Source organism: Equus przewalskii, chromosome 8 (assembly GCF_037783145.1).
Source record: "Equus przewalskii isolate Varuska chromosome 8, EquPr2, whole genome shotgun sequence".
NCBI lineage: Eukaryota > Metazoa > Chordata > Mammalia > Perissodactyla > Equidae > Equus > Equus przewalskii.
The window spans coordinates 64,515,123-64,533,502 of NC_091838.1; the positions used below are offsets into that span (position 1 = coordinate 64,515,123).

The following is an 18,380-nucleotide window of genomic DNA, read 5'->3' on the forward strand; positions in this document are numbered from 1 at the left end:
GAGAGAATGAAGGTATCCCTGAAGAAAAACTTCTTAGGAAATCCATCTTTGCTGTGGATAAGTCAAGCTTTATAGACAAATGAAGGCTGCCTCACATTGAGCATGGTGACACCCATGCTGTTGATTACCTGATACCAACATTCTCACCCACCTGCAGAAGACAGATGGTATATTGAATCTTCTGCTGTCCTGTTTCTATTGTGAAGCAAAGATTACAACAACAAAAAAGGAATGTGAGTGGAATTGGTAATGCCAATTAAAGGCACAGATTAGGTAACATCATCACTGTGAAAAATGGTGTGGTTTGGGGCTTGCTGGCTGAATTATATGCAACATTTTTACCAAGGGTGATTATACATTCCTACAATCATGTTATGTCTTTCCTCTTGGAACCTTTAAAATCTTCCTCCAAGAGTCATTAATCTTCACCTGACTCTAGCAGAAGAGAGGAGCTGCCCCCAGTGAGAGGAGCCTTCCTCCTTCTCCTCCAGGTTATAAATAAACATGGTTATTTGAACTCTGGTTGAGGATAATAAGACGGCATACACCCCTGCCAGGGCTGGCCGAGATGTTAAGATTAGGTTGAGTTATTCTTAAAAAGTAAAAATGCCTCTTACCACTCTCCATCATTTTCTTCCCTGCTAATGATGATGGTGGTGATGATGGTGGGGATAATGATGACCAAGTGAGGATTACTCCCTTTTCAAGAATGGTAGAAGGAAAAATGAAATGCAGCATTAAGAAATTCCCTATGTGTGTGAGGTGCTTAGATACCAGGTTGGGGTGTTCATCCATGTGGTATCAGTGCCAATTTTAGGGAGCTGATTATCTATTACTCAAGAGGCTGGGCAGCCTAGGGCTTAAGTATATGAGTTTGGAGTGAAATTCCTGGCTGCACCACTTATGGCTCCAGTTACTTTACTTCTCTGAATCTGGACCCTTGACTGTGAAATGGGAATAATAATAATAGTACCTGCCTCATAGGATATGTTAGGAATTTTAAATAAGATCATACATGTGAAGAACTTTGGGAGAACGAGAGGTGTTCCTCTCAGCTATAAGAGCGTCACCCATGCTGACTGGCAAGTTGTGAGCTAAGAAGAGGTCTGTCTGTACACCTTAAACCTATACAATGTTACATGTTAATTATATCTTAATAAAGCTGGGGAGGAAAAGAAGTGATGTAATGACTCCTCTTTCTCCCCCAAAAGAAGAAGTGGTCTGGGTGTATGGACAAAATGACTAGGCTTTGACAGGCATAGGTAACAGAAAGGAGAAATAACAAATGATCCATAAAAAGATAATGCTTTATTTAAATGTTTATCCTATTGCTTTCATAGTCTCATGTCAGATTGTGAAAACCATGGTGTATGATTTGGAGCAAGGTTTAAAGAAATAGGAACAATCAAAATATAACTTTTTTCTCTTTCTAAACTCTAAACTTCAACAACTTTCAAATATTTTATAATCTATGCATGATTTTCTTTGCTCTGGTTCACCCTCAGCCTTCTTTTCTTTTTGATACTTTGGCTATCAGAAAGCCTCAAGCCTCATTCTCAGCAGGTCTGATTGTGGTGTGTATTTGCTACACCAACAACTGAAAGATGGAGGCTCCCATATCACTTTAAAAGTAGGTGTGGTCTGGGGCTGGCCCCGTGGCCGAGTGGTTAAGTTCGCACGCTCGGCTGCAGGTGGCCCAGTGTTTGGTTGGTTCGAATCCTGGGTGCGGACATGCCACTGCTCATCAAACCACACTGAGGCAGTGTCCCACATGCCGCAACTAGAAGGACCCACAATGAAGAATATACAACTATGTTTTGGGGGGCTTTGGGGAGAAAAAGGAAAAAAATTTAAAAACCTTTAAAAAAAAAGTAGGTGTGGTCTAACATGACAGGTTTGGTTATTCTCGGTATTGTGTTTTGAGAAACTTGGATACTCTCTCTGATAATAGTTCTTTTTTTTTCTGCTTTTTCTCCCCAAATCCCCCAAGTACATAGTTGTATATTTTAGTTGTGGGTCTTTCTAGTTGTGGCATGTGGGATGCCGCCTCAACATGGCCTAATAAGCAGTGCCATGTCCGCGCCCAGGATCCGAAGCAGCGAAACCCTGGGCTGCTGAAGCAGAGAGCGCAAACTTAACCACATGGCCACGGGGCCGGCCCCCTCTGATAATAGTTCTAAACTTAAACATTTTATACATTGTTATCATTAATTTTGAAGTCTAGAATATAGCAAAATTTGGCTCTAAAAATGAAATAGACTGCAGGCAAGTAATAGTTATAATAAAAGCTGAAATGTCAGCCTCCCTCTTATACTTGAGGCTGTTAATGCTCGCAGTCATAGAATGCCTTATTATAAGACTAACAGGCATAAGATAAGCATTTAAACTAACTTTTGGTAGAGGAAATTCTGGTGGGTACTTTATAGCACTGTTTCTCAACATAGTGCTGTATCAGAGTCATCTGATATGCTCAATGAAAATGCAAATTCTTGGGACCCACCCCAGAAGAGTGGGATTTGGTAGGTCTTGGGTGAGATCTAAGAATTCACATATCCAATAAACCCCCAAAGGTAACTCATATTTGCACTACAGTTTGAGTGCCATTGTTTTATACAGTTGGCCCTCCATATCTGTGGGTTTTGCATCTCCAAAATTTCCATCCACGGTTGGGTGAACCCATGGATGTGGAACCCACGGATACAGAGGGCCAACTGTATTCTTTGCACTAAGCTATTTTATATAAGGGACTTGAGCATCTGCAGATTTTGGTATACACAGGGGTCCCTGGAACCAATCTCTCCATGGATAGAGAAGGACAACTGTATTTGGGTGCACTTTCCACTTAAGCAATTTAACAGTGAAAATGGCCTAAATAATGTTGACTAAATGCATAGCTGGAACTTCTAACATGCAAATGGCCCCAAAAAAGCTTCCTCGTTAATTGGTATGTTTCCTGTCACAAGTAGCATTCAAGTAAGATAGCTTGGATGCGTGGCCGGGATTTGTAGAAAGCGTTCTACTTTTAGTGGGAGCTTGATGAGGATGATCTCTCGAATACATCGGAGTGTTCCACTTGACGAAGAATTTAAGTATTAGCTTGCGCTTAACATCGTGATTCTGCTCTCTGTATCATTTGATTGGACAGGCTTCTATACCCTACTAACCAGAACTCTGGTCTTCCTGATTATTTTCTGTATCTACCTATGTCTTTCTTCTCCTTATGACTCTTTCTGTCTCTGAAACTTACTATCTTTTGGTCTCTGTCTTGCTAAATGTTTTGTTATTTTCAAGGAAAGTCTGAAACAGCCTCACCCTCTAATCCTTCTTTCTCCTTCAAGATTAGAAAGAAAAAATTAGAGAAAAGCTAGAGTAGCATTCACATGAATGCAGCCATTTCAGGGATGCAAGTATCTTGGTGAATACAGATTTCCATGGCAGTGAGAAGACACTTACGTAATCATCAGTGTAGTGTTTCTCCCCAACCCCACTCCCACTTTCAATGAAACAATTGAATAATTGTGATGGAACTCCAGTCATACAAGAACTAACGTGCAACTGCACAAGCCCATGGGCACTCAGTCTGTCTGGAGGGTTATCGTACATCTACCAGGACTGGCGCAGGGAGAGGAATTAGAGGCAAGATTATTTAGTTGGTTTGGCTCCTTATCAGGAGGAAGGCTGGAGTTCAGCCTAGGTATTTATCCCAACCTCATCACACCCTGAAATGTGCTGAGTCCTACCTCCCTCTTCCTGTTAACTCTTTCCAGACCTTCTCTGGGTTTGAGGACTTTCCTCCACTGCCCTCTTGCTCAGAGACATCACTTACCTATGACTTATGAAGGTTTTGTTCTTCGTTTTCATTAAAGATAATCTCCTTTCTACCCCTTCTGTATAAAGTTTAAGGTACTACCCGTCGTGTAGGAGATGAGTTCAGAGCAGCTACATGAGCTCATGATTGATCTCTCTTCTCTGAACTGGGAAATGAGAGCTTTGCAGTCAAATCTTTGAAAACAGATCTGAAACAAATAATTATAAGCAGAAGAAAAGCATCACAACTTCATTTGAATCCTCATTACCACCTATGAGTGGCATCTAAGTGCCCAACCCCAGGTAGGGGTAATATGTACCCGAGATAGTTCTAGTCAGAGGCTGTCAACATGTTCTGTGTATTTGTGTGTATGTGCTTTTTAATACAGAAGAGAAATAATTGTCCCCTAGGCTGTGTGCTTCCTGTGGTTACTCATAATGTGTATTTATTTGCAGAACATAGTGTACCATAGATGCTAGTTCAAAGTCCATTAAAACTGAATATGGTACATAGTTCTACCTGCATTTCTAGATCACTGGGGACGTTTTTAGTAACAGGACATTGGAACTGCTGGAACCACAGCAGTTGTTGGGACCACTTAGGGAGAGATGACGTCTTTCCTAACAGCCTGCTCTAAAAATACTTCCTTGAATGTAAGCATGATAAATGTCTGGAAGACTTTCTTTTTCCTCGTTCAAGGAACAAATTTGAAATAAATGTCTAAGTATACATATTTTTGAGGATTTTAAGTGACAAAAAAAGCAGCCCAACCTTAACTGAGTAAAAACCGTCTTATGATGTTGGAAGAGCCTAAGCTTCGAGATCGCAAGATATTTGAGTGGACCTAGAGTGTTGAAGAGTTTAAGCAAAGGGCGAAAGCATTTGTCTTCTACTATTCTCACCGTACCTCAGACTTGCATATACATGCTTTGCTTTATAAATTTGTATTTATGTAGCGCTGTGGAGTCATATGGAGTTCAGATTCCAGATGTGGCACTTAGTTCATGACCTTGAGCAAATAACCTCTCTGAGATTAAGTTTGTTCATAAGGGTTATATTGACGATCATGGGTTGCCAGAGATAGAAACCAGCTATCATAAGAAAGAGAAATTGATTTGAAGGATATCAAGAATGTAAGACAATCAGGGGCCGCCTGGTGGTGCAGCGGTTAAGGGCGCACGTTCCGCTTCCACAGCCCGGGGTTCGCCGATTTGATCCTGGGTGCCAACATGGCACCGCTTCGCAAGCCATGCTGTGGTAGGCATCCCACATATAAAGTAGAGGAAGATGGGCATGGATGTTAGCTCAGGGCCAGTCTTCCTCAGCAAAAAGAGGAGGATTGGCAGCAGATGTTAGCTCACGGCTAATCTTCCTCAGAAAAAAAAGAATGTAAGATAATCAAAAGCAGGTCTAGGGAACCAGGCTTGAAAAAGGAGAGGAACCGCGGCAGGTCTAGGAACCTAAGTACCAGAGCAAATGGACTTTCTCTCCTGTGTTACTCAGCTCCAGATTCAGTGGTCCAGGAGGAGTCTGATTGGCCAGGTTTGGGTTGGGTGACCTCATGGATAGGTCATGGTGACCTCATCAGCACCTTGATTGGCATTCCTATCCATATTACCCATAGCAGGGGAAAGGTGATACCCGAAAAGGGTATCAAGTTCCTTTTGGCTGAATGACAGCTGGATGGCCAAAATCCAGCAGATGTCACCTCATGGCTGTTAGGAGGGTTTTTAATAAAGTAGGTAAAGTACCTGAACTGGTACTTGTAAAAGAATAGGTTTTTAGTAAATGGCAGAATTTTTTGAGAAGATGGCTGATGCTTTGAGAAGGAGCTTGCCTGGGATACTCGTCCTCCTAAGCTAAATTGTAAGCTTCATGAAGGCAAGGACTCAGCTATTTAAAATTTTATTTTATTTAAGTTCTCCCCATACTAGTTGGTACAAAGTGTCTTAGTCGTTTTCTCCATCACCCTATGACAGAAGGTCTTCACATGATGCTTATCCTCCCAGAGGAGTGCTCAGGTGGCAGCACAGATAAGAAGGGTTGTGGGATATGAATGATTCATGGGACACTTGCTCTAACCCCACTCTTGTCCCCTGCTACTCTGGAGAGCATGTGAGGATGCAGGGGTATGAGATTGTCTTTATGCCTAAGGTAGCCTTGAATCAGCCTTGTTTTATAGGGTAAATCAGTCACAGACTTTGGTATTTGAAAAACATATGTATGTACATGCATGTGTACACACACTCACCAAAAACAAATGACCCTCTTTATTTTTCTAAAATTAAATTCAATTAAGTCACCACTCACCAAGGTGGATGAGAAGTCCAATATAAGATTGTTTTGGTGACCGTTGCCCATGATTTTCCTCTTTGGGATTATATGCTCCCCACCCCCATCCTGGGGTTTAGGCAGTCCAATAAAATGGGCTTTGAACAGCGTTAATTACACTGCCACGGGTCCTTGCCCAGCTGGCCCTGCTGGCTGCCTCTTTCCCACCCCAGAACCTCTGGGCATAAGCCCTGTGCAGAGATCACTGAATGTGCATCCTTCCAAGCACACAGCCCTTAAGAATTCTTTCCGTAGCCTCCAAGGGCCCCCGCAATCAAGAGATACACAAGACCCCTGTCTTTGAACCGAACTTGCAATCCCTGTCTCCAGTCCACAGAGATCTGTGCACTGCTGGCATCAGGCCCCTCTTCCCTTTAGTTCTTTTTCTTAGTATCAGTTTTGCTGAGATATAATTCACATACCATGCAATTCACCCATGTAAAGTGTACGGTTCACTTGTTTTTGTTATATGCACAGATTGATGTAGCTATCACTGCAATCAATCTTAGAACATTTCCATCATCTCTAAAAGAAACCTGTACTCATTAGAATTCATTCCCATACCCTGCGCCCCTCCCCCTACCCCAGCCCTAGGCAACCCCTAATCTACTTTCTGTCTCTGTAGATTTGTCAGTTCTGGACATTTCCTACAAATGGACTCATGCAATATGTGGTCTATTGTGACTGGCTTCTTTCACGTAGCATAATGATTTTAAGGTTCATCCATGTTGTATGACGTAGTTGGCTCCATTTTATTGCTGAATAATATTCCATTGTATGGATATACCAAATTTTATTTCACTCTTCATCCGTTGATGGACATGTGGGTTCCTTCAGTTCTTGAAGCATCAAGTCTCCCTCTCTTCAGCTCTTTCCCTCTGGTGGCCCCAGATCAGGGATCAGAGACTCTAATGCCTGTCAGCTAGATAGGTGAGGACCACAGCAAATGAGAAAGCATTGGCCCATCTAAAAGGGGTAGTCCCTAATCGGCCATTGCCAAATGTCTGTGAGGACCTGGGGTTATGAGATCTTCACATTGTTCCAGAGAGGCTGGAATCTGGATCTTTTTTTTTTTTTTTTTTGAGGAAGATTAGCCCTGAGCTAACATCTGCTGCCAATCCTCCTCTTTTTGCTGAGGAAGACTGGCCCTGAGCTAACATCTGTGCCCATCTTCCTCTATTTTATATGTGGGACGCCTGCCACAGCATGGCTTGACAAGCGGTGTGCCATGTCCACACCTGGGATCCAAACCGGCAAACCCCAGGCCACAGAAGCGAAACATGCAAACTTAACTGCTGCACCACTGGGCTGGCTGGCCCTGGAATCTGTATTTTTATGTGAAAATTTTCTAAATTTTTTTGTGTGTGTGAGAAAGATTGGCCCTGAGCCTAACATCCGTTGCCAGTCTTTCTCTTTTTGCTTGAGGAAGATTGTCACTGACCTAACATCTGTGCCAATCTTCCTCTCTTTTATGTGGGATGCTGCCACAGCATGGCTTGATGAGTGGTGCTAGGTCCACACCTGGAATCTGAACCTGCAAACCCCAGGCTGCTGAAGCGGAGTGTGCAAACTTAATCACTATGCCGCTGGGCTGGCCCTCAAAATTTTCTCATTTTCAAATGTTGGTCAGTTAAAACAAACGAACACTATGTGGGAGAGAGAGAATACAATTTTGGTTGAGAATAAATGCTGAAGGTAATCCCTCAGTGATGCAGAGACACATCTTATCTTTGGGAGCCTGTGAAGAGTTAGGTGGAGTGTGAGCTCACCTGGCAACTTCTGCCCCTTCATTTAGCAACACAAAAATGCTGTTCGTTCCTTTGGAGGAAAGTAGGACCCAGGTCTAAAGTCAACGCTCTGGATCCTGGATGGGGAGGGGGTGGAATTCCTCTCATTCTTTGCCTCATGAGTGTGCTGGAGCAGAAAAAACAAACTACCGGCTAACGTCTACATTAAATTAGTGCTAAATTGGCCCACAAATTACTTGTGGCCTACTTCAGAATGGATCATGACCTGCTAGCGTGACCTTGATTCCTGACCTTACGACTCCAACCGTGGTGGAGAACTTCTGATTCTGTGCAAGATATGCCCTGAATCCGTGAGGACAGTTTTGTGGAAATGAGAAAGGGAGAAACAGTGATTGTGTGGTCTCCTTATGTAGAAAGATACTAGTCATGTAGATTAGGGAGTGGAAAATATTGAGGTTTATGACAACAGCAAGTGTTTATTGAGTAAATAACCACTCTGCTTGCCACTGTCCACTTTCCACTTTGGTTTGTGTGTAACCATGGGGAAGTGGGTATTTTTGAAGGGGAAGAAGTTCAGTGCTGGCCTGGTGGCGCAGCAGTTAAGTGCACACATTCCGCTTTGGCGGCCCGGGGTTCGCCGGCCCAGATCGGGGTGTGAACATGGCACCGCTTGGCAAAAGCCATGCTGTGGTAAGTGTCCCACGTATAAAGTAGAGGAAGATGGGCACGGATGTTAGCTCAGGGCCAGGCTTCCTCAGGAAAAAAGAGGAGTATTGGCAGCAGGTACCTCACGGCTAGTCATCCTCAAAAAAATAAAATAAAGAGAAAGAAGTTCATAGAACTCAGCATTGGTGTGGTGCTTGACTTTGCCAAGAGGTTTTAAATTCATTATCTAATTTGAACCTGTGAGGATAAGCATTTTAAGCTAACTGTGTTTTATAAATGGTGTCCTTAAGACATAAAGGAAGACAAATGACTTGATTAAGATCATCCAACAAAGGAGCCTAGGACTTAAATCCCTATTTGGATTCCAAATCCCACATCTTTTTCACGGATTAGAGCTGCCCTTTTAATACTTTCCAATTTTGGTTTATCTGAGTAATAGGTATAGATATTTTTAGACTTAATAATATAGTATTTTATATTCATTTATCTTATATACTTTATGTTATTTCTATATTTAAAATGTATTTTATATTTTTATACAGTCATGCAACGCTTAATGACACGGGTACGTTCTGAGAAATGCATCGTTAGGCGATTTCATCGTTGTACGAGCATCACAGAGTACACTTACACAAACCTAGATGATACAGTCTACTAAGCACCTAGGCTATATGGCACAGTCTTAAGGGACCACTGTCACATATGTGACCTGTCATCAACCGAAACATTGTTATGCAGCACATAACTATAGTTCATGTTATTTGTATATTATATTAATATAGTGTTTGTTTATATTAATATTACCCACTCAGAAAACAATAAAATGGTGATTTTCAAAGTGTTTTAGTATTTTCCCATTCTTTGTTTGAGTCATCAACACTAAGTCAATTAATAAATAATGGGAGCAGGTGTGCATATTAACTCCTCAGGCATTATGCTTAAAGAAGTGTGATGAGAACAACAGATAACTCGAGATGTCATTAAATTAATCAGTCTCCACCAAGCAATCTCCTTTCCTTCCTCTCTCCTCAACTTCTCTCTCTTCTTCCCTTTTGCCTTTTTTTTCTTTCCTCTTTTTTCTTTTATTTTTCCACTAAGTGAAGTGATAATTTATAAGAAGCAAGAAGCCCTTCAGGCTCTGTCCTAATTGTGCTTGTTTGCTTAGTACACTTATTCATTCAATCCACTCAACAATGAATATTTATTGAGTACTTCGTTAGTTTCCTATTGCTGCTGCAACAAATTAATGCAAACTTGGCTGCTGAAAACAATGCAAATGTATTATCCTCTAGTTCTGGAGACAAAAGTCTAAAATAAAGATGTCAGCAGGTCTGCATTCCTTCTGGAGGTTCTGAGCAGAGAATCCATTTCCTTGCCTTCTTCAGCTTCTAGACGCCACTTGCATTCCTTCGCTCCTGTGTCTCTTCCTAGTATCACTCTTGCTTTTGTTGTCACACCTCCTGCTTCTTTCTGCCTTTGACTTTCTTGTCTCCCTCTTATAAGGACCCTTGTGATTACATTGGGCCCACCTGGATAATCAAGGATAATCTCCCTATGTTAAAATCAGCTGATTAGCACTCCAAGTCCATCTGCTATCTTAATTCCCCATTGCCTTGTAAACTAACATTCACAGGTTGGGGATTAGGACATGGACATCTTTGGGGGTTGGGGGTATTATTCAGCTTATCACAGGTACCTACCATGTGCCAGGCACCATACATACTTATATTCTGTTTGGTTATGTTTTACTAATTAGATGCACTTGTCACTGACAGCTGGAGATCTGTGTGTATCTCCATTTTTCTATTTGAGTGACATAATCAGTCATGTCCAATGTCCACCTCTTCAGACACACAACAGACATCCCATTTGTTAATTTGTGTCAGCTAAATGAAAGGTGCCGAGCATCTGATGCCACCACCAACCTCAAGAGAAGTACCTCCATTTCGGGCAGTAGCTGTGGGTCAGTATCAAGCTCACTTTGACATGTCCAGAGTGGCCTCTCATTGAATGATGTAATGAGACTTTTTAATTGTAATTCTCTCTCCTATCACAGGTTAACTAACACTCACTTGGTATAAAAGGTGACCTTTGTTGGCCTCATCCATTTTTGTAAGGATGGCAAATAGGAAAATGTGTGGAATTTATCATCTCAACTGGGACACCTTGGCAAGTGAAGGAGGAACTATTAATAATCGTACCAGAACAATGGGTGTAAAACAGGACTGTCTTGGGAACACTGTGCCTATATATTGAGTCCAAATGAAGAATAACAGCCACCAACACTGTGACTGTGAAAATGTACTGACTACCCTATAGGTTCTGAGCACTAGTTTACCTCATTTAATTCTTACAACAATCTTATAGGTATTATTATTATTGTTAATCTTCCCTATTTTAGAGTTGAGGGAAATGAAGCTTAGAAATTTAAATACCTAGCTTAAGCTAGTAAATTGCTGAGTTAGGATTTAAATCCAATTTTGTAAAACACTAAAAAAATGCTTTTTCCATCATTTTGCCTTCCAGAAAAAGTGTAGTTTTTTGGAAGTTATTGAATTGGAGTTGTCAGCTGAGTGCAGTTGAGTATTTTAAGAATGTCGTTACCTGTTGGAGATCTACAATGTCTTCATTAGAGGTCCAGGAAAAACCAGGAGCTGTAAGAGATTCTTTTTTTTGTCTTGCCTTTAGGTATGTCAGTTCGTCGTCTCTGTAAATGGGCTCAACGTGCTGCACGTTGACTACCGGACCGTGAGCAATCTGATTCTGACGGGCCCACGGACCATTGTCATGGAAGTCATGGAAGAGTTGGAGTGCTGAGCACGTGACCCTCCCAGTTCTTGGAGCAGCCTGTGGATGATGAAAGCCAGAACAACACAGGGCAATGCGATGACAAGACTTCCATACAAACGGATGGCTTTGGACATACCAATCTTTTCTCTGAACATAGACATCTTAATTCGAGTTTCATACACTGTTTGAATGTGGAAGAACCGGGTAATACATGGTTAAAAGATAAAAAGCTTATGTCAGTGTAGAGAAAATTTGTGAAACAGAATTTTCTTTCATGCTAGAATTGCCTTACTTGATTTCTATTTGTAGCTCTCATCCATTGTTTTTTATCTTAGTTTGCAGAAAGTTGTTGAAATGCTTCTCTAGCCAAAACCGCAACAGGATGAAATCCCCTTGTTAGCGGTCACTAGAGTAGTTTTTACGGACTTAACATTGAACTCCCACTAAAATTAGCATGGAACTGTTCATTAGAGGATCTAGATTTCACTGAACTTCAAATTAAAGCAACATCCAAAGGAATATTACCTGTTAATTAGCATTTTGAAGAAGGTTCTAAAGCATTCAAGTGTTTAAAAGCCATCAGAAAAATGACTTTTTCTTAATTCCTGCCTTTAGTATCAACTTTTAACTTAACATATGGTTTCAATTATGGCATTAGTTAAAACACACAAATTTTGTGACGATATGGTGGGTCGATGGGGAAGATACAGCTTAAAATTGTTTTCTGGTTTCTCTTTCTGAGCCTAAATCATTTTGTTCTATCAATCAACTACAGCAGCTTTCTAGAATTAATCCTGAATATGGTGAATGTCAAAACAGAGACGTTTGTATATACACATATAATTCAAAATCAACAAGCCTCTGGCAAGATTTGACTTTGAGACTGTCCCTTTTTAAGTGAAGTATTCTAAAACTTGGCTCGTATGTGATAAAACTTGAAACTAAATTGCCTATTGGCCTGAATTTTTAATAGCTTTCTAGTGTAACATATTCTAAGGACATGGTATGCTGCTTATTTGGCGAGATTAGTTTTCACCAAAAGCACCCACCTGTGCTGTAACTTTTCAGCTCACTTGTATATATGTATGTTTCTTTTCGTGGTCTAGAAAAGAACACCTTTTGGGGCTTGGTGTATAGAGGAAACTCCTCAAAGTGCCAAATTAGGGAGTCAGGGAATGCTAAATTCTTCTTAATATCATATAATGCATTCGAACGATGAAGTTACTTTCTTATCGTGTATTAACAAAATAAAATATGAATGTCGTACCTCAGCCATTTTTTGTGATAGGTTATCGTAAGTATTGGTACTGGTGGAATAGACATGCTGTGCTAACGATGTTACGTATATATATGTTTCTGGTAATCCAGCTTTTCTGATCTGTAGCTTTAGTCAGAGATTAAGATTTGGAAGTAATACAGAAAGTCTAACATTAATACTGTCGATCTACATTTGAGAAATATTATCATCTCTGTGTGTATGTGCATTTATACTGTATGCCAGGCTCTGTGCTATGACATTTAACATATATGATCTCTTTTAATCTTCATCACAACCCTGCAAGGTAGTTTTATCACTCTCATTTTTCAGATGTGGAAACTAAATCTGAGCAAGGTTAAAAAGAGTCTCTAAGTTCACACAGCTGCAAAAGCCTGGATTCAAACGTGGGTTTATTTAGTATTAAACACTTTACCACCCGCACCCCCACCCAAACCTTTCCCCATTTAGGGACCTTCTGTTGAGGGCTTATTCTGTAGCCGGTGCTGTGCTAAAACTGTGTGTTGCTTTTCCTTCTTGACCTGTGAGGTCAATATTGTCATTATCCCCATTTTACAACTGATGAAACCGACTCCTAAAGAGCTAAGTCATATGCTCAAGCCCACACAACTAGTTAAGTGGGAGGCCTTACCATTTGGCTTTAAAAACTTTTACAACATCTTTAAAAGACAAGTCTTAAATGCTTTCTGTCCCCAGATACTCATTAGTTGACAAAAGAAGGAATGCCTTCTGGGGAATGGCATCTTCTTCTTGCCTACTACTTGTATTGTTTACTCATGTCCTCATGCCCATTATCTTGGACTCCAGTATAATATCACTTCCCTTTAGCCAATCCAAGCACCAGAGAAGCATGTACTTTTATCTGTTCCACACAGCCTCTTGCCCTTGACGTTTCTTTGGTTCCGAGAGTGCCATTGACGTTTTTGGTCAAAGGAATAGGAAGGAAGGAAAGGAGGAAGGAAGGAACTGTTTCCTCCTTTGGCTCCCATCACCTTCAGTTTAAAGGCCAAATGCCAGAGAATTCTACTTAAGGCCAAGAGAGCTTTACCTTAGCTACCCCCACCCCCCAGCCCACCCCTGACATCCTCACACTGTAATTAAAGTGAATGCTCCTACTCCAATAGGGGCCCCGTTTAGCTCCCTCTAGCCATTGCACATGCAATTTCTCCTCCCTGAAATATTCTTTTTTCCTTCTTTGCTTGGGAAAATCTGTCTTATTAACTCCCTTTAGATATTATCTCCTCTGATGCCCTAGTTCTGGGATTGTTGCTCCTTCTCTCAAGTCCCATGAACCCTTATGTAGCACACCCTGTAATTATAGCACTGATGTGACATTTATTTTGAAATTGTCCCCTTACATATCTGTCTCCCTAACTACATCTAAGCATCTGTAGAACAGGGACTGTGTCTTGTTACCCAAGGCATTCCCTTTACTTAGCACAGTTCCACACTGTAGTGTGTCAGCTATCCACTGCAGTCTAATGAACCACCCCAAGATGTTTCTTATAACACTATTTATTTGCTCATGATGCTGTGGGTTGGCAGTTTGGGTGGAGCTCTGCTGGGATGGCGAGCCACTGCTTCACGTGTTGCTGATTGGGTTCACACAAACATTTGTGGTCAGTGAGCAGGTTGATTGGAGGCTGGCTGATCTTGGATGGCTTCATGTATATGTCTCACTGTTGGCTGGGGCTGTTGGTTGAGGTGCCTCAGTTCCACTCAATGTGGCCTTTCCCCACAGCTAGCCCAGCTAGCCCCACAGCTATCCTCATTAGGCCTCATGAGATGGAAGAGGGTGAGAAGCGAAACTGCAAGACCTTCTGTGGACTTGCTTGAAAGTCACACAGTGTTAGTTCCATAGCATTTTGGTGGCCAAAGGAAGTCATGATTCTAGCTCAGAATTAAGAGGTGGGGAAATAGACTCTACCTTTTGATAGGAGGAGCTGCAAGGAATTTTTGGCTATTTTTAATCCACCAAGAGTGGGTACTCAACGATTTATTGAATGAAGGACCAAGAAGTTACCTAGTTATTGAAAGGCCTCATCTATCCAGATGCAAATTACTCTTCAAATACTGGGCATTAAGTTGGGAATAAAGCCCAATGCCTCATGAAGACTTCAGTCAGAAAATCCTAAAATGATAGCTCTACATGGAGCCATGGTGAGCACTGTTTAGTCTTATTTTGCTGGTGAGGAAACTGAGGTGTGGTATGGTCAGGTGGCATCCCAACCTCATGAGGCTTGTTGGGGCGAGAGCCTGGACCACATGCTGGTCTCCTCCTCTTCAATCCTAAGTCCTTTACAGTATAGCCTTCTGCGGTGGAGGCTAAGCCAGTGAAAATAGGCCTTTGGCTTTGGGATGTTCATAAAATGCAAGTAGTGCCACGCACCTGTGAAGGTAAAGGTGAGTTAATTTTAATTGATTCAGGCCTTGGGTGTTAAATATTATTTTAAAAAATAAGGGTTTTTGTGTCGTATGTTGACAGTTGAATTGCTTTAAAATTTAGAAACTCCACTCCTAAATATAACACAAGAATTATTGTAAATTAACAGTAATCAATATTCCTGAGTTTCTATTTTACATGTATGTGCGTGTCTGTGTGTATCAATGTATTATGTGAGATTTCGCTCATTGAGAATCCCTGAAATGGCTTTTTTTGTCTTCACAGAATACACTTTTGACTTTTCAGGTGTTTGTGTAATATGTGTATATTCTTGTGATGAAGAGGGAAATCATTTTTTCTTTCTTTATTAGCATAGTACGTGCTATCAGTGCAAATTTGAAACAGACATTAATTCTGCTGCCGAAAGAAAAACGCAGTTGCCTTTTGGGTTGGTGTTATTGTCTGATTTGTGATTATTAATCTCTGTTAAATAATTGTATGCATTGATAAGGGGACTAGTTGAGAAATAGTGAGTGACATGAAGAAGATATCCATGTTTGAGTAGATTAAATGAGCAATCAACTTCATACCACCTTATAAAAGGTGAATGTTGGAGTGGTAGCAGTTAATAAATTAAAAGTCATTGCTTTCAGTTCAAAATGGAGTCTCACATTTCCAAATATTCATTCCTTTCAAATATGTTATGAAAATAATCTGCTTTCAAGATCTATTTTAAACTGATGATATTAGCTGTTCTCTCCTGTTGGGTATTAAGCCTATTTCATTTTGACTCTAAATGATCAGAATAACTCTAGAACATTTCAGTTTGCTAATTGATTAGAGTCTATTAATGTCATTGACCATGGTTTTACTCATTTAAGGCAGAATTTCAGGTATAATATGTTTTCCCTGAGTTCAAAACCAAAAGGACAATTCTGCAGGGTACCAAAATGAAGTTTATTGTCAAAGTTAGCATATGGTATTGTCAAATGCATTAATATATGTACTTAATATATGTGTTATTTTTAAGTTATGTTGAAATTTATTTCTTCTCTTTCTCAAAAATTGTAGCATAATACTTGAAATTATAATATGAAAATAGTATAGCATGAAATAAATCTTAAATTTTTAAACCAGTGACTTTAGGGTTTCAGCTTTTCCTATCTTTTAGACAAATTAGCCATTTTTTATCCTAAGAAAGGGTTGCATTGTAAAGCTGATCTACTACTGACCTATCAGAGAAAACACATGGGACTCATACCTAATTCTCTAATGTAGCCAAAAGTGCCATTTGTAAAACTACTTAATGATGGATGTTTTCTGAAGCTCTTTTGCCTGAAAAAAAAAAAAGTGCATTAAAAAGCTTTTTCTGTACTATACTTGATTTGGAGTCATTTTCTCCCTGCACAGGGCAGTGTTGATGAGTGTTGTGAATAGTCCATATGGAAAATGCTATGTGGTTGTTTACTACTCTGGGAGAATATTAGTTCTTTTGTATTTTGAACTAATTAGGAAATTGGTTACATAATTCGATATGGGTAGGGGGCCGGACGAAGTATGGAGGGGAGTGGTTATTTGGATTACACTCAATATTAACCAAAAGAACTTTATATTTTTCTCTCATTTATTCACTCACTAATTCACTCATTCAAGAAATTTCCCTGAGGTCACTGTATATCGGCCCTAGGAAGACAAAACTGAGTAGACATGATCCTGGAGCCAGCTCAACCTCTGAGTTGCCTTTGGGCCTGACTCCTAGAAGTCTGCTCTCCATGGAGGAGGGGAATGTGCAGTCATGGTATTGAAGTCGGTGGTTTAATGCCAGAAGCTACCATCCAACCCAACAACCAGAACACTGACAACAACTTACATTCAACTATGTTCTCCTTCCCAATCCTGTCCCTACTTTCCCATAGCCAAGGTAACCACAATGGTGGATGTTGAGGTTACCATTCTATTATTCTTTTTGTTCTTATTAATTGTTTAGGGTTTTTAAAATGAACTATATTGGGCCGACCCCATGGCCTAGTAGTTAAGTTCAGCACGCTCTGCTTCAGCACCCCAGGTTCAGTTCCCAGGAGTGGGCATACACCACTCTTCAGTGGCCATGCTGTGGCAGCAACCCACATACAAAATAGAGGAAGATTGGCACAGATGTTAGCTCAGGGCAAATATTCCGCAACCAAAAAGAGGAGATTGGCAACAGATGGTAGCTCAGGGTGACTCTTCCTCAGCAAAAATAAAAAATAAAATAAAATAAAATAAAATGAACTTTATTAAAAAAGCATCAAGTGTTGTATAATCTTCTGGGACGTGGTCATTTTCCTTCAGGATTGTATTACTAAGATTCTTCTAGATTTTTGTGCATATTTGTAATGAATTCATTTTTCACAGCTTCATAAATTGCCAGAGCACAAATTATTTCTCTGTTTTCCTGTCATTGGGCATTTGGGTTGTTTCCTTGTTGTTGTTATAAATTGTGTTACTATGAATGCTCTTATACAGCTCCTGGGAACAAGTAAAGAAATTCTCTTAGGTATCCACTTAGGAGAATTTCTGAGTCATGGGAAATGTGAATACTGACTTTACAAGGTCACATCTAACTAGTTTCCAAAGTGGTTGAATCAAGGTATACTCCCATCCAAAATATAAAAGTGAAATATGTTGATCAATATCTTCTCCAACACTTGATGTTCTGAGACATTAATTTTTGTCAAATAAATGTTTATTTTATCAATGATACCGAGAATCCTAATTTGCTGCAAAGCTGATAAAATTTAAAGCACAAAAAAGAAGTAGTTTGTGACCCTAACTTACTACATCAATGTCTTCATAATGCCCAGATGTCTTTGAAATGTTTTACCCTACAACAACTCTGTGATTTTGGTGAGGCAGGATTATTGGAAGTCAGCATAACATATTCAAAAAATATCCTACAAATAATTTATTAAGCACCTACTATGGGCCCATTACTAAGTCTTTTGCAAACGACAGTAAATAAGAAAGGTCCCTATCCTTTTGAAGTTTATATATTCTTGGAGGACAAAAAAGGGTTCTGTACCCAACTGCAGTGTTGGGGGGTGCATGTATTTATGCATTTGTGTTTTCGTGTAAGTTGGATAAATACCCAGCAGTGGAATAGCTAGATCATATGGCTACCCGGAGATAGCATCAGATTCCACAGGGTAAGTGTTCAGTCCTACAAAACTGCCCCACCTCCACTTCAGCTGGGAATCACGAGCTCAGGTTATGACCTATGCTTCTGACTGCATGGCTATAAATCAGAGGTTCCCATGACCCCCTCTTTGGGTTAGATTAATTTGCTGGAGTGCCTCACAGAACTCAGAGAAACATTTTACTTACTAGATTATTGGCTTG

At 40.4% G+C, this 18,380-nt stretch overlaps 1 protein-coding gene across 1 annotated transcript in view; it reads left to right on the top strand.

Moving 5' to 3' along the window:
• Positions 1–16,381, top strand: part of DEPTOR (DEP domain containing MTOR interacting protein) — a 144,435-nt gene extending 128,054 nt beyond the window's left edge. The window contains exon 9 of the mRNA XM_008514739.2: positions 11,242–16,381. Within this exon, the coding sequence (XP_008512961.2) occupies positions 11,242–11,370 (129 nt within the window). The 3' untranslated portion in view covers positions 11,371–16,381. The remainder of the gene's footprint in view (positions 1–11,241) is intronic.
• The last annotated feature ends 1,999 nt before the right edge of the window (positions 16,382–18,380 follow it).